Source organism: Mobula hypostoma, chromosome 19 (assembly GCF_963921235.1).
Source record: "Mobula hypostoma chromosome 19, sMobHyp1.1, whole genome shotgun sequence".
NCBI classification, from domain to species: domain Eukaryota; kingdom Metazoa; phylum Chordata; class Chondrichthyes; order Myliobatiformes; family Myliobatidae; genus Mobula; species Mobula hypostoma.
Window position 1 is genome coordinate 19,645,023 of NC_086115.1, and position 15,154 is coordinate 19,660,176.

Here is a 15,154-nt window from a genome sequence, read left to right on the forward strand (position 1 = left end):
TTTGAAAAGGTTAATTCATATGATTTGCCACTTGTATCATTGCACGACACATGATCTAAATAGATGTTAGTAAATTGGAACTGAATCTAGTTCCTTTCAATGGCCCAGTGGGTTTCTGGAATCATAAAATCATGCTGCATGGAATCAGGTCATTTTGCCCAACACCTAGGCAACAGTTTGGATGAAGAAATTGCTGGGTGATGGTGTTATATTCCCAGGAAATTATCCTATCCCAGTTTGTGAAGACAGACTCCGGCGGATTGAGTGGACAAGACCAATGGAAGGTCCCAACAGTCAAGAAGGCGGTCTCTGCAAGCGTGAAACATACAGAGCACAGGAAGACACAGAAGACATCCTAGTCATCCACTGCGCCTAGTCCCATCTCGACTCTTGTCTTGCCACTGGGTCCAGATGGGAAGAGAGAGTGAGGCCGATGCTGTGCTACTCTCCCTCATTTAAATCCAAATCAAGTGCTTGTCTTGACGCCATTATCATCTAATGGTGCCGAGGTCTCCATCGATGACAACAATGGACGAACACACCCCCCACACATGCACACCCACCCACACCACCCCCACACACCCCCTACCTACTAGATGCAATCAATGACTCATCTTCATTCAGTCAGAGCCTTCTGCATTGTTGACACTCCAAGTGAAGAAAATCCCCAAATTTTATTCTTCGCTGTCTTATATGGTAAGTCTTAAGTAAGCTATCTGCAGTTTATCTACACAGAATGCTGGAGGAACTCAGCATTATGTGTGATTTCCAGCATCTGCAAATTTTCTGTTTGCAGTTTATATTCTTTACATAGAAAGCAGGCAAAATGGTCCTTCTCCAGGCACCATATGCCTTCTTAACAACGATACCAACTTGCATTACAACTTTGCATCTGTGGCTTCACAATGCTAAGAAATCTGACATTAGCCTTGTATTCTATGTTCAAATTCAACTTCCAAAGTGAATCAGTTCAGACTTTGAGTTGAAGTCCACCTGCCACTTCTCAGCTGAACTCTGCATCCTGGCAATGTCCTGTTGTAACCGATACTATCCACAACTTCAGCAATCTGTGTGTCATCTGCAAACTTATCCCAGCCTCCTTCCTCACCCAAATCATTTATATATAAAAGATCAGTGTGTTGGTGGCCAGGGCTACCTGTGGTCAGTGAAAATGCTAGAATCACTTGTCAAAGGTACGGTAATGTCTTCCTTTCTTACTGAAACTAAAAAGTGCAAAAAGTTACCAAGAACTGTGGCAGGATGCAGGTCACTGGACAGTGAAGAAATGCGAAAGGTGTTTCATTCACAAAGTACGAGGTGGTTCTTTGAGACTGCAGTTTAGACTACCTGACAGCAACTTGTATTTAAATCATTCATGTTAGCTGGGAATTCACCTTGCTTATATTCACATTCATGTCTTTTATATAGTGCAAACAAGGTCCATCACAGGCAACCAATTGCAAAAGCATCACTCTCTGTCTCTTGACATAAAAGTTTTGGATAGCTTGCCACCAGTTCCATGGGCCCCAACCCTTCAAACCAGTCTCCCATGTTTGATGTTAACTGAAAATCATATATATCACATCTATTACCCTGTGCTCTCCAATATACTTTTTATTCCAAAGAATTTAAATCAGATTTGGGTGGCACAGGAGCATGGGGGTTAGCACAATGCTATCCTTGACAAAGTCATGTTAGCTCTCGCATTAGCTCCTGGAGCAACCACCCGTCTGCTGAAGGAACTTGTGTATGATGAGGAATTTGACCTGAAACATCAACAGTTCTTTCCCACTTTCACAGGTGAGTTCCATGGCAGATTATTAATTACTTGAGATTTTCATGTAGCTCATATCCCCCCCCCCAAGAAATTTTCCTGTTTTGTTGTTTTACATTGAATTGCAGTGGACTTAATTTGGCTTTTTTGACACTGATCAACAGAAAAAGATATGTCAAAGTGGAATAGATCTCTACAAAGTGATATAATTTACAAATATAAAACAAAATAATTGATTGCATAAGTATTCCCTATTTTCAGTAGTTGCACCTTTGGCAGCAATTACAGCCTTGAGTGTGGATAGATCTCTACCAGCCTTGCAATCTGGACACTGCAGTCTTTCCCCATTCTTTACAAAACTGGTCAAACTCAGGTTGCATGGGGATTGTGAGTGAACAGTTCTTTTCTCAATTGGATTGAGGTTTAGACCCTGACTTGGCCACTCCGGGACATTAACTTTGTTGTTTTTAAGCCATTCCTGTATGGCTTTGGCTTTCTATTTGGGGACATTGTCTTACTGGAAAATAAATCTCCCAAGTGCTGTTCCCTTGCAGACCACATCAGTTTTTTTCTCCAGGATTTTGTATTTTGCTGCATTAATTTTGCCCCCTCACCTTCATAAATGTTCCAGGGCCTGCTGTAGTGAAGCATGCCCACACGACACAGCCATTGCCATGCTTTACAGTAGGGATTGTAGGGCTTATGCTGAACATTGTGTTTAGTTTGATGGGTAAAAAGCTCAATTTTGGTTTCATGAGACCATAGAACCTTCCAGCTGACTTCAGAGACTACCACATTCCTTCTGGCAAACTAGCCAAGATTACATTTTTTTTTCCCCCAACAGTGTCCAGCTCTTTGCTACTTTTCCATAAAGCTGCAACTGAAGCACCTTGCCAACAAGTTGTTGTATGCACAGTCTCTCCCATCTTAGCCAGTGGAAGTTTGTAACTCCTCCAGAGTTGTCATTGGTCTCTTGGTGGCTTCCCTCACTTGTCTACTTCTTGCAAGGTCACTCAGTTATTGAGGACTGCCTGCTCTAGGCATATATATTCCTTCTATTTCTAGATGATTGACTTCACTGTACTCCACAGGATATTCAGTGATTTGGAAATTTTCTTGTATCCATCTTGTGACTTGTGCTTTTCAATAACCTTTTCATGGAGTTGCTTGGAGTGTTCATTTGTCTTCATGATGTAGTTTTTGCCAGGATACTGACTGATCAGCAGTTGGACCTTCCAGATACAATTGAAACACCTTGACTGCACACAGGTCTCCAAAACAGATCTCTATTTAAATAACTGACTTATAAAAGCAATTGGCTGCACTGGTGATGACTTGGTGTGTCATATTAAAGGGTGGTGAATAAATAGGCAATCAATTATTTTTGTTTTATATTTGTAATTAATTTAGATCACTTTGTAGAGATCTGTTTTCACTTTGACACTTTTTCTGTTGATCAGTGTCAAAAAAAGCCAAATTAAATATACCTTGATTCTATGTTGTAAAACAATTCAACATGAAAACTTCCAAGGGGGCGGTGAATACTTTTTATAGGCACTGTTTATAATTATCATTCATCTTCCCGCTGCTTTCCTGACCAAACTGCATAATATGCTGCATTAACGGGTTCAATCATGCTTTAAAGCAAACCAGATAACTAGGGTATGGATTGGGTTGCGGATAGCCTTGCCTATTGCATGATTCATTCATCTAGTTTTAGGTCACAGCTTCCTGGCTTGTGAAGAAAATGATGGATGAAGGGTTACAGTATAACATTTTGCTCATTGGTACTGCTACCCCACAATAAACAGCTCTTCAAACATGAAACAAATGTTTGTTGTGAGAGGGCTGCAATGACTAAGAATAAAATTTTGTTCTTTCACCGCCTCTGGCAGTTATGGTCACCAGGTTCAACTACCTTTTTCAGTAGATGATTACGTGCTCCACCTACTGTGCATTGTGTTTTGTTATCTTCCAGGTGTTTAGTAAGAAGAGGAAGCTTCTCAGCAAAATGATGGCAAATGATAGTGGGTTTACTTACATATGTTTGACCAGATGTTTTGAGACTTATGGGATCAGAATCCAATGTTGGGGACATCTCAGAGCTACTTTTCTATGTTGGTGTATAGCAATGCACCAATTCCAACTGAAACAGATTGCCAAAATCTGGTAGGAATATGGACAACAGTGTTGGCTTAGTCTGTAGGACAATTCCAAAAACAGTAGCATAGAGCACTTTGGCAGGAAACCTTTGTATGGTTCACTTGGCAGGCAATAAACTTGCCAGTGTATTCCTATTCCTCGGATCAACTCTGTGCCTTCAATGCTGAGTCTGAGATCCAGGAACTAACAAATCTAGTCTAGGTTTGGCTGAATTATTCCAATACCCTCATCCCTTATGAACCGTACTCATTCATGCCAAATTTTACAATAATAACGTAAGCATTTTCTATTTCTATTGTAAACAAATACTTATTGCAGTTAATAGAAATGAAAAGGTGGTCTTGCCATCATCATCCACAGGCTATGCATGAATTAAAGCAATTCTCATGTGTGTAAGTAACAAAACCTATTACACAATTATAAAACAATGATTAAATTGTTCTCCAAAAGATTGATTTTAATACTAATGAATACTAGTCTTCACATTATAATCATCAGATGATTTCAATGAACAAAAAAAATCATACCTGGTCCTCCATGAATAAACTGAAAAGCAGCAAAATTTCATCTTTCAAAATATATTGTATTAGTGAGTGATTAACTTTAATTACATAGATAGTGTGATTACAAATTAACAAGGTGAATGTTTTTTTTAGTTGGTTCCTGAATAAGCTGCATTTGGCAGATAAGACTGTCTGATCATGATAAAGAAAATACCATTTTTCCCATCCCATCCGCTCTTCATATTTGATGGAGATTGGCATAGACTTTATAAAGACCAATGCTGCCTCCTGCTACTAGGCCTAAAGTATGAGAGCTGCAGTGTAAGTGCTCAGGTATTGGATGAACACTGCTGCAGCAGAAGTGCATGGCAGGTGTCACATACACGCACAGGTCTTGGAGAGGAAGGAAGAGGCAGCTCATTATCAGAGCAGGCATTGCAGAAGATTTCCCCACAGTTTCTGCAGTGATGCTAAAAAGATAAAAAAATAAGCTAAGTTAGTGCTGCACTGCCACTGTTATGTAATTATTTCAGCAACATGCTCTATATCACTGTTGATGAGACATAATTAGATGTGCACCCATCCTTAGTTTAGCCATTCTGGAATGCAGAGCACAAAGCTAATGAGCAATGATGGACTGGTGTCAGTTTGTGATAGAAAAGGGTTCAACCTTCATAAGCCCTCACAAAGGATAAATGGAGGAGCAACACCATAAGAGGAATGTCAAAATAAGAATGAAGACCAAGTTGCTGGCAGTGATGAATTGATAACATGTCAGCAGCAGAAAGTGAGTTGATACAGCTTTGGATTTGTAGGCAGTGTTTGGATGATAACATTTTCATCCCAGCTTTGTTCCACTTCTTTCTGCCAGTGTCACTATTTAATGTTCTCCAACATTCTGGGTAATAATGTTCAAGATCTCGTGACAAGAAGTACTACTTGACTTTAACCTTGAACTTCCTTGCTCTCATTTCATGATTTGCACTCCAATGTAGCTTTACTCTACCAATACATGTTGTGTACCTTCCTTGTACTGATGGAGAACTCCTTTCCACACAGTTTACAGCAGGCAGCATCTCTGTCTTTCAGCCACACCAAACCCTGGAGACAGAAACACAATAGTTAACAAATCATTATTCCGAGTATCAGCATTTTGCCTTAAGAGAAGGTTCAGCCAATGTCATGTTTAGTTGCCTCAACCAGAAATTCTTAGTTGAACTGTTGTGGATGAAGCACATTAAGCGATAGTGATATTTCAGCTAACTTTGCGTTGAAGGAATTTGTTCTCTGATTATCACCTCAAAGGAAAGAGGAAGAAAGAAGAAATGAAAGTGAAGACTATTCAGAAATTGAAGGTAGAAAAAGACTTGAAAGTACTAGTGCAGGATTCCCTAAAGGTTAACTTGCAAGTTAGCTTGGTAGTAAAAGCAAATGCGATGTTAGCATTCTTTTCAAAGGGACTAGAATATAAAAGCAAGGACATAATGCTGAGGCTTTATAAGGCGTAGGTCAGATGACATCTGGAGTATTGTGAGCAGTTTTAGGCCCAATATTTAAGAAAACATGTGATGGCATTGGATGTCCAGAGATTTGAGAATGATCCCAGGAATGAAGGGGTTAATTCTTTTTGTTCTTAATCAATGGATAAAATGGTACCACAGCATAAAAGCCAGGACCAACAGGCTCCACCAGGACAGCTTCCACCAGGCCATAAGACTGCTTAAATCATGCTGACACAATTATATTTCTGTTATATTGACACTCCTGTTGTACAAACTATTTATTATAAATTGCACATTTAGACGGAGATGTAATGTAAACATTTTTTAACTCATGTATGTGAAGGATGTAAGAAATAGTCAATTCAGTTCTCTGCACCAGGTGCACCAATCTGCCACTCCTCAGAACATGTTAAGGAGCTGGAGCTGCAGCTTCAGGTAATACGGGAGAGTGAGAAGAAGGTCATAGGAGCTACAGGAAAGTAGGTTACAAGAGACGGGTAACTGGGTGACTTAGGAAAAGGAAGGGAAATACATGGCCAGTGCAGAGTACCGCTGAGGCTGTTCCCCTCAATAAGTATAGCATTTTAGATACTGTTGAGGGGGACGATTTACTAGTGGATGTGGAGGGCGTAGTAACTGGGTCTCTGGTACTAAATCTAGTGCTGTGGCTTAGAAGAGAAGAGAGGTGAAGAGGTGAAGGTGAAGCCAGAGGAACAGATATGAGATTCTATGGATTCTCCCAGATGGTATGCTGCCTCCCAGGTGCCAGGATTATAGAAACATAGAAACATAGAAAATAGGTGCAGGAGTAGGCCATTCGGCCCTTCGAGCCTGCACCGCCATTTATTATGATCATGGCTGATCATCCAACTCAGAACCCAGCCTTCCCTCCATACCCCGTGACCCCTGTAGCCACAAGGGCCATATCTAACTTCCTTTTAAACATAGCTAATGAACTGGCCTCAACAGTTTGCTGTGGCAGAGAATTCCACAGATTCACCACTCTCTGTGTGAAGAAGTTTTTCCTAACCTCGGTCCTAAAAGGCTTCCCCTCTATCCTCAAACTGTGACCCCTCGTTCTGGACCTCCCCAACATCGGGAACAATCTTCCCGCATCTAGCCTGTCCAATCCCTTTAGGATCTTATACGTTTCAATCAGATCCCCCCTCAATCTTCTAAATTCCAACGAGTACAAGCCCAGTTCATCCAGTCTTTCTTCATATGAAAGACCTGCCATCCCAGGAATCAATCTGGTGAACCTTCTTTGTACTCCCTCTATGGCAAGGATGTCTTTCCTCAGATTAGGGGACCAAAACTGCACACAATACTCCAGGTGTGGTCTCACCAAGGCCTTGTACAACTGCAGTAGTACCTCCCTGCTCCTGTACTCGAATCCTCTCGCTATAAATGCCAGCATACCGTTCGCCTTTTTCACCGCCTGCTGTACCTGCATGCCCACTTTCAATGACTGGTGTATAATGACACCCAGGTCTCGTTGCACCTCCCCTTTTCCTAATTATGGATGTCTCAGATCAAGTCTGTAGCATTGGTGCATATTGGTACCAATGACATAGATGGAAAAGGTAAGGAGCTCCTGAAGAGAGACTTCAGGGAGCTACGTAGAATGCTGACTGGAGGCCCAGTGTAGTAATCTCTGGATTGCGCCCGTGCCATGCACCAGTGAGGGCAAGAATAGGATGCCTTGGCATGTGAATGTGTAGCTGATGAACTGGTATAGAGGGCTGGGGGTTCAGATTAATGGATCATTGGGATTGTCACTGGGGAAGGTATGACCTGTACAAAAAGGACAGGATACACCTGAACCTGATGGGGACTAATATCCTGGGGGCAGATTTGCTAGAGTTGTTGGAGGGGGTTTAAATTAATTTGGCAGAGAGAAGGGAACTGGACTGATAGTGCTGAGGATGAGGTAGTGTGTTTTGAGACTGCTGGCAAGGAGAGGCTAATAACAGAGCAAAATTTAAAAACTCAAAGGAGAAGATGGAATATGAAGGTAAGCTAACCAATAATATTAAAGAGGATACCAAATGTTTCTCTGATACATAATGCTGGAGAGGTAGTAATGGGGGGACAAGGAAATGGCAGATAAACTGAATTAAGTATTTTGCATCAGTCTTCACTGTGGAAGACACTAGCAGTATGCAGGAAGTTCTATTCTGTGTGGGGGTAGAAGTGTAAGTTCTTGGAAACTGAAAGATCTGAAGGTAGATAAGTCACCTTGACCAGATGCTATACACGCTACTGTTCTGAAAAGTGGCTGAAGAGACTGTGGAGACCTTAGTAATGATCTTTTACAAATCAATTGATTCTGGTATGGTTCCAGAGATATGGAAAATTACAAATGTCACTCCACTTTTCAAGAACGAAGAGAGGCAGAAGAAAGGAAATTATAGCCCAGTTAGTCTGACTTCACTGGTTGGGAAAATGTTGGAATTGATCGTTACAGATGAGGTTTTGGGGGAACTTGGAGGCACATGATAAAATGGGCCAAAGTCAACATGGTTTCCTTAAGGGGAAATCTTGCCTGACAAATCAGTTGGAATTAGTTGAGGAAATAACGAGCAGTATAGACAAAGGAGAATTGGTGTATGTTCTGCACTTGGATTTTCAGAAGGACTTAAGACAAGGTATCACACATGAATTTGCTTAGCACTGGCTGATTGGCAGGAGGCAAAACTTGGGCATAAAAGTAGCCATTTCTAATTGGCTGCTGATGACTAGTGGTGTTCTGCAGGATTGATGTTGGGACCATACTTTTTACATTGTATTTCAATGATTTGGATGATGGAACTGATGGCTTTGTGGCCAGGTTTGTAGATGATACAAGGATAGGTGGAGGGGTTAAGTAGTGTTAAGGAAGCAAGGAGGCTACAAAAGACTTAGACAGATTAGTAGAATGTGTGAAGTGGCAGGTGGAATACAGTAAGTATATGGCCATGCAATTTGCACCAATTAGAGCAGGAGAGAGTAATACAGTGGCAGCAAGCCTGAACAGGGATCTTGACAGGATGAAAGCCTGGGTAGACGACTGGAATGTCACCTTTGAGTCTACTAACTGCAAGGTGATGGTGATGTCTAGGAAGAGGAATCCATCTAACCCCAATCTGTATTTTGGGAACTGCAAGCTGGATTTAAAGAAGGAGCTAGTAATCCTTGGTGTTAATATTGACAGCAAGTTGGTGTGGGATAAATACCTTTCCACTATTTCAAACAAGGCTGGACAAAGGCTTGGAGCACTGCAGAAAGCAGCATCCAAACTAGACAGAGGGCAGAGCCGCGGTTTACAAAGCCTAGGTACAAAGTATCATGGAGTATGCCTACTTATCATGGATGAATGCCTCACAGAGTGTCCTCAGCCAGCTTGATTCCATTCAAAGAAAAGCCCTCAGGATTACAGGTGTAGATGAAGCCACAGGGAGTGTAGGGTGGTGGTGAAGGCAAATACGATAAAGGCACTTAAGAGGCACATGAGCGATATAGACATTATGTAGGTGGAAGGGATTCGTTTTCTTATGCATCTTGATTACTAGTTTAATTAGTTTGGCAGAACTGTGAGCCACAGAGCCTGTTCATGTGCTACACTGTTCTATATGCAAGGAATATAACTTTATAAAGCAGCACATCATGACCACCAACCAAAATGGTGACATACACTAGTATTCTTTATAAATTACCTGCAAGGCCTTGTTAGCTTCTTTAATGGTCTCGATTTTGAGCTTTGACCTATGTGAAAAGATTGAGTCCCAAAGTAAATATTACAAATTGATTGTACCCAGATAAATTGTTAAATACAACCCACAGCACCATCGCAGCCCTCCCACCACTTCTCCCTCCATCTACAACATGCACGCATATCACCTGCCTACAGTGAATGCTGTTGATGGGTCTGGGGGTAGGTAGTGGGGACAAATGTACCAATGATCCAACAGAAAGATTAATGAGACGAGGGGGGTGATTTACTCGCTGAGTTTGTAGCCCAGCTCCTGCAGTGCCTGCTCCTGGTCACTGCAAATCCTCTGAAGCTGTCCATTCTCTTCTTGTAATCCGAGGAATTCCTAGGAAGCACATAATGAACAGATAGATCAGGCTGAAATGACTCTGGGATGTTATTTACCTGTCACATCTTTACAAAAATCTTTTTTTTATTGGCTACAGAACACCTGCACCATCTAGTTCCCACTCTCTTTGAGAACACTAGAAAATACAGAGAACCTGATAGGAGCACTCCTTCACACAGGGGGATAATGGAGAATGGACTTATGAACGTCACACACTGGCCTTCAGTTTAACTCCACGCTGTTCCAGAATCCACACCAACATGGTAATGTTAAATGAGAGAAAATGGTAACACTGGAGGTTGCAGTGGGTAATGCACTGATCCTTCAGGTAGCAGCTAGAACATGAACTAGGACCTCATTCGCTGCTGTGGCCATTAATTTGGCCCTGTGGGCCGTGGTTAGAGAACAACCAGAGGCTCTATAGCTCGCAGATCCTGAGGCTACACAGCAGTCGTGAACCCATATTAGCTTTAACTTCATCAATGCCATCTTACTGTTTGAATGTACAATTCAAAATTTACTTGCAAGTAGCAAGTTATTGTTCCACAAGTTGAAACTCATCTGTAAGTATTTTCATTCCTAAACTTGGTGGTTTCAAAACGCAGGCATTCTCACAAGGATACAACAGCAGACGGCAGACAGGAGACAAGACAGTGAATGATGCAAGAAGCTGGGAGGTGATAGGTGGAAATGACAAAGAGCTGAAGGCAACACACATCAAAGTTGCTGGTGAACACATCACTGAAGGCGATGAATCCTGACAGGAGAGGACATTAGAGCATGGAATAATGGGTAGGAGATGGGGCGGGGAACCAGTGGGAGGAATGTGTGGTTGAGGGATGGATAGGAAAATAGACAGGGGAGGAAGAAGTGAAGACCAGGTAACTGTAGGAGTCAATGCATTTATAGACTACTGGCAGGTCCTTTTGCTGGTTCTAACTCGTGGACTTTCCCAACAGCACAGTGGAGGTACCAGATTGGCTGGTACCTCCACTATAGCAATTAGGGATGGGATTGCCAGTGAGCACCAGAAAAAGGAGTAAGACAGAATCTGACCAGAAGCCAGAGGGAATCAGGGAGGAATGATCCTGGATTACAGCAACAGCGAGGAAAGCCAAGATTAGAAGAATGTTAATACGGAAAGAAAAGACAGAGCATGTGATAAAGCAATCCAGAGAGTAAAAACAAACACAATTTTATTAAGAGAATTCTGAAGAATAAAGAATTCTAAAGGTACTTTAAGTAGTTAACAAAACAAGCGCTGGTTGTATAGCCAGTGAGTCTGTGGAATTAAAATAGAAAGCAGATGAAATAAACAGGGAGGAGGAAAATCAGTAACAATACAATCACGAGGCAATGGAACAGAGAAACTAGAAGAGTGCAGCAAACAATCTCCAGGTCCTGATGAATTTCATCCCTGGTTTTAAAAGGGAGAGTGACAGAGATCATTGATGGATTGGTTTAATTATCCAATATTTCCTAGATTTGGAAAGGTTCCATTAGATCTGAAAATAACAAATGAAGCATTCTAAAAGGGAGGGAGTCAGCAGGAAATTACAGGCCAATTTGCTTAACATCTGTCACAGGGAAAATGTTAGAAGCAGTTATTAAAGACAAAGACATCATATTTGACCAATTTCTAGGAGAAGGTAATGTGTCGTGGATAAAAATGAACAAAATGACGTATCATAAGATACCAAATGAAAATTACTACAGAAAGTAAAAGCTTATAGTGTGGGAGGCAAGATAAAATATTAGAGGATTAATTTTATTTGTCAATGCATGTCGAACCATACAGTGAAATGCGTTAACTGCGCCAATGACCAACACAGACTGAGATACACTGGGGGCAGCCCATGAGCGTTGCCATATTGGTGTGGATGATTACACCAATCTAACCATCCAGTGCTCAGATGCAGATTCACAGGCACATTGTGCCAGCTACACAATGTTCAATAGGAAGAGCATTAAGTATATAAACTGATCCAAGAAAACACAATTAGAACACAAAAAAGTCCACTGTAGCACAAAGTGGCCAAAGTGTTACTATACTGCGACAGGCAGAGGGAGAGAGGAGAGAGGAGAAAGAGCGGACACAGAGTGAGAACAAGAAAGTGGCAAGGATGGGGTGGAATGGAGGGAGAGATGGAGGGGGGAGGGTGGCAGGTGGATATTAAGGAGGAGTGATTGATACAAAAAATAGAGGAATGAGGCAGGAAATATAAATGAGAGAGCCACTGAGATGAGTCAGGGTGAGAAAGAAAGAGAGAGACAGAGAGCTGGCTACGCAAAGGTGAGAGTACACAGACAGGAATAGGAAGAGTGACACACAAAAATAGATGGGAAAGTGAGGGAGAGATAAGCAGATAGGAAATAAATAGAAGGGACAAGGGTGAGAGCAAAAGAGGGAGAAAATGGTCATAAGTGATACAGAGATGGAGAATGCAGGAGGGAGTGTGAGTTGAGGTTGAATGGGTACACGGGGGAGTGAGGGAGACACAAGAGAGATTCCCAGAGGTTGTAACAATAAACTGAAATATCATCTAACAGTAAGAAAAATACTAGGAGACATGGATACACCAGCAATATATCAACTGTAGACTAACCAACATATGCAAGACATGGCAATCAATAACATGAGAAAATGGCTTGGACAGAGGAATTGTCAATGTCAAAGCCCTGCTTTCAATCTCACACTGCCGGATAATTGTGGACTTTGGGACACCAAAAATGGGAGTGAAACCTGTGTTTCCGGTACCTTCTTCAGGGCGCTGAGTTGCTGGGTTTGTGCTCTCAGTTCCGAGATGGTGTTCCTCTCTCGTTTCAGGTCATTCTGTAACGCTCTTCTCCACTCCTTCTCAATCTTCAAATCAGTTTCCAGTTGGATCCTGTTAGTTCACAAATCATCCGTTTGCATCAAACAGACCTACATCTGCACAAACACAATACAAGGGGGCCACGGTAGAGTGGCAGATAGCGCAACACCACTACAACTTGGCAGTTCAGAGTTCAATCCTGGCATCCGCTGTATTTATTATGGGGAACAAGGAAATGGCAGACGAGTTGAACAGGTACTTTAGATCTGTCTTCACTAGGGAAGACACAAACAATCTCCCAGATATAATAGTGGCCAAAGGACCTAGGGTAATGGATGAACTGAAGGAAATTTATATTAGGCAGGAAATGGTGTTGGATAGACTGTTGGGTCTGAAGGCTGATAAGTCCCTGGGACCTGATGGTCTACATCCTCGGATACTTAAGGAGGTGGCTTTAGAAATCGTGGACGCATTGGTAATCATTTTCCAATGTTCTGTACATTCAGGATCAGTTTCTGTGGATTGGAGGGTGGCTAATGTTGTCCCTCTCTTCAAGAAGGGGGGGGGGGAAAGAGAGAAAACAGGGAATTATAGACCGGTTAGCCTGATGTTGGTGGTGGGAAAGATGCTGGAGTCAATTATAAAAGATGAAATTACGACACATCTGGATAGCAGAAAAGGATCGGTCCGAGTCAGCATGGATTTACGAAGGGGAAATCGTGCTTGACTGATGTAACTATGAAAATGGACAAGGGAGAGCCAGTGGATGTAGTGTACCTGGACTTTCAGAAAGCCTTTGATAATAGGAGATTAGTGGGCAAAATTAGAGCACATGGTATTGGGGGCAGAGTAATGACATGGACTGAAAATTGGCTGGCTGACAGAAAACAAAGAGTAGCAATTAATGGGTCCCTTTCGGAATGGCAGGTGGTGACCAGTGGGGTACCGCAGGGTTCAGTGCTGGGACCGCAGCTGTTTACAATATATATTAATGATTTAGATGAGGGAATTAAAAGTAACATTAGCAAATTTGCAGATGACACAAAGCTGGGTGGCAGTGTGAAATGTGAGGAGGATGTTATGAGAATGCAGGGTGACTTGGACAGGCTGGGTGAGTGGGCAGATGCATGGCAGATGCAGTTTAATGTGGATAAATGTGAGGTTATCCACTTTGGTAGTAAGAACAGGAAGGCAGATTATTATCTAAATGGAGTCAAGTTAGGAAAAGGGGAAGTACAACGAGATCTAGGTGTTCTTGTACATCAGTCACTGAAAGCAAGCATGCAAGTACAGCAGGCTGTGAAGAAAGATAATGGCATACTGGCCTTCATAACAAGGGGAATTGAGTACAAGAGCAAAGAGGTCCTTCTGCAGTTGTACAGGGCCCTGATGAGACCACACCTGGAGTACTGTGTGCAGTTTCGGTCTCCAAATTTGAGGAAGGACATTCTTGCTATTGAGGGAGTGCAACGTAGGTTCACGAGGTTAATTCCCGGGATGGCAGGACTGTCATATGTCGAAAGATTGGAGCCACTGGGCTTGTATACTCTGGAATTTAGAAGGCTGAGAGGGGATCTTATTGAAACATATAAAGTTATTAAGGGATTGGACACGCTGGAGGCAGGAAGCATGTTCCCGCTGATGGGTGAGTCCAGAACCAGAGGCCACAGTTTAAGAATGAGGGGTAGGCCATTTAGAACGGAGTTGAGGAAAAACTTTTTCACCCAGAGAGTGGTGGATGTATGGAATGCTCTGCCCCAGAAGGCTGTGGAGGCCAAGTCTCTGGATGCTTTCAAGAAAGAGATGGATAGAGCTCTTAAAGATAGCGGAATCAAAGGTTATGGGGATCAGGCAGGAACTGGATACTGATTGTGGATGATCAGCCATGATCACAGTAAATGGCAGGGCTGAATGGCCTACTCCTGCACCTATTGTCTATTGTAAGGACTTTGTATGCTGTCCCTGTGGAATGCACGAGTTTTCTATGGGTGGTCCCCAGCCCACAGACGTTCTGTAGGGTAACTGGTCATTGTAAATTGTCCCATGATTAGGCTGGGGTTAAATCGGGGTTGCTGGATGGCACAGCTCGAAGGGCCTGTTCTGCATGCATTTCTAAATAAAATAAAATACAACTAATATTTAAATCCTGTTCAGTTTAACCCTAGGAGGATTTTGGTTACACAATACAAAGTTTGCATTCAAAAGGGCTAACTCCCAGGAACACACAAAATGTGGGAATAGTGATCCAAACAATTTACTTCAGTGTCTGACAAAAGACCCATCAAACTGAACACTTCTGAAAATGAGCACATCTGAC

General features: G+C 42.2%; 1 protein-coding gene across 1 annotated transcript in view; it reads right to left on the minus strand.

Annotated features, from left to right (window-relative positions):
* Positions 1-4,139: 4,139 nt before the first annotated feature.
* Positions 4,140-15,154, minus strand: part of rufy2 (RUN and FYVE domain containing 2) — a 72,432-nt gene continuing 61,417 nt past the window's right edge. Inside the window, exons 14-18 of the mRNA XM_063071484.1 lie at positions 12,780-12,909; positions 9,924-10,018; positions 9,638-9,686; positions 5,464-5,541; positions 4,140-4,910 (exon numbers count right to left, since the gene is read on the minus strand). Coding sequence (XP_062927554.1) covers positions 4,770-4,910; positions 5,464-5,541; positions 9,638-9,686; positions 9,924-10,018; positions 12,780-12,909 — 493 coding nt within the window. The 3' untranslated portion in view covers positions 4,140-4,769. The remainder of the gene's footprint in view (positions 4,911-5,463; positions 5,542-9,637; positions 9,687-9,923; positions 10,019-12,779; positions 12,910-15,154) is intronic.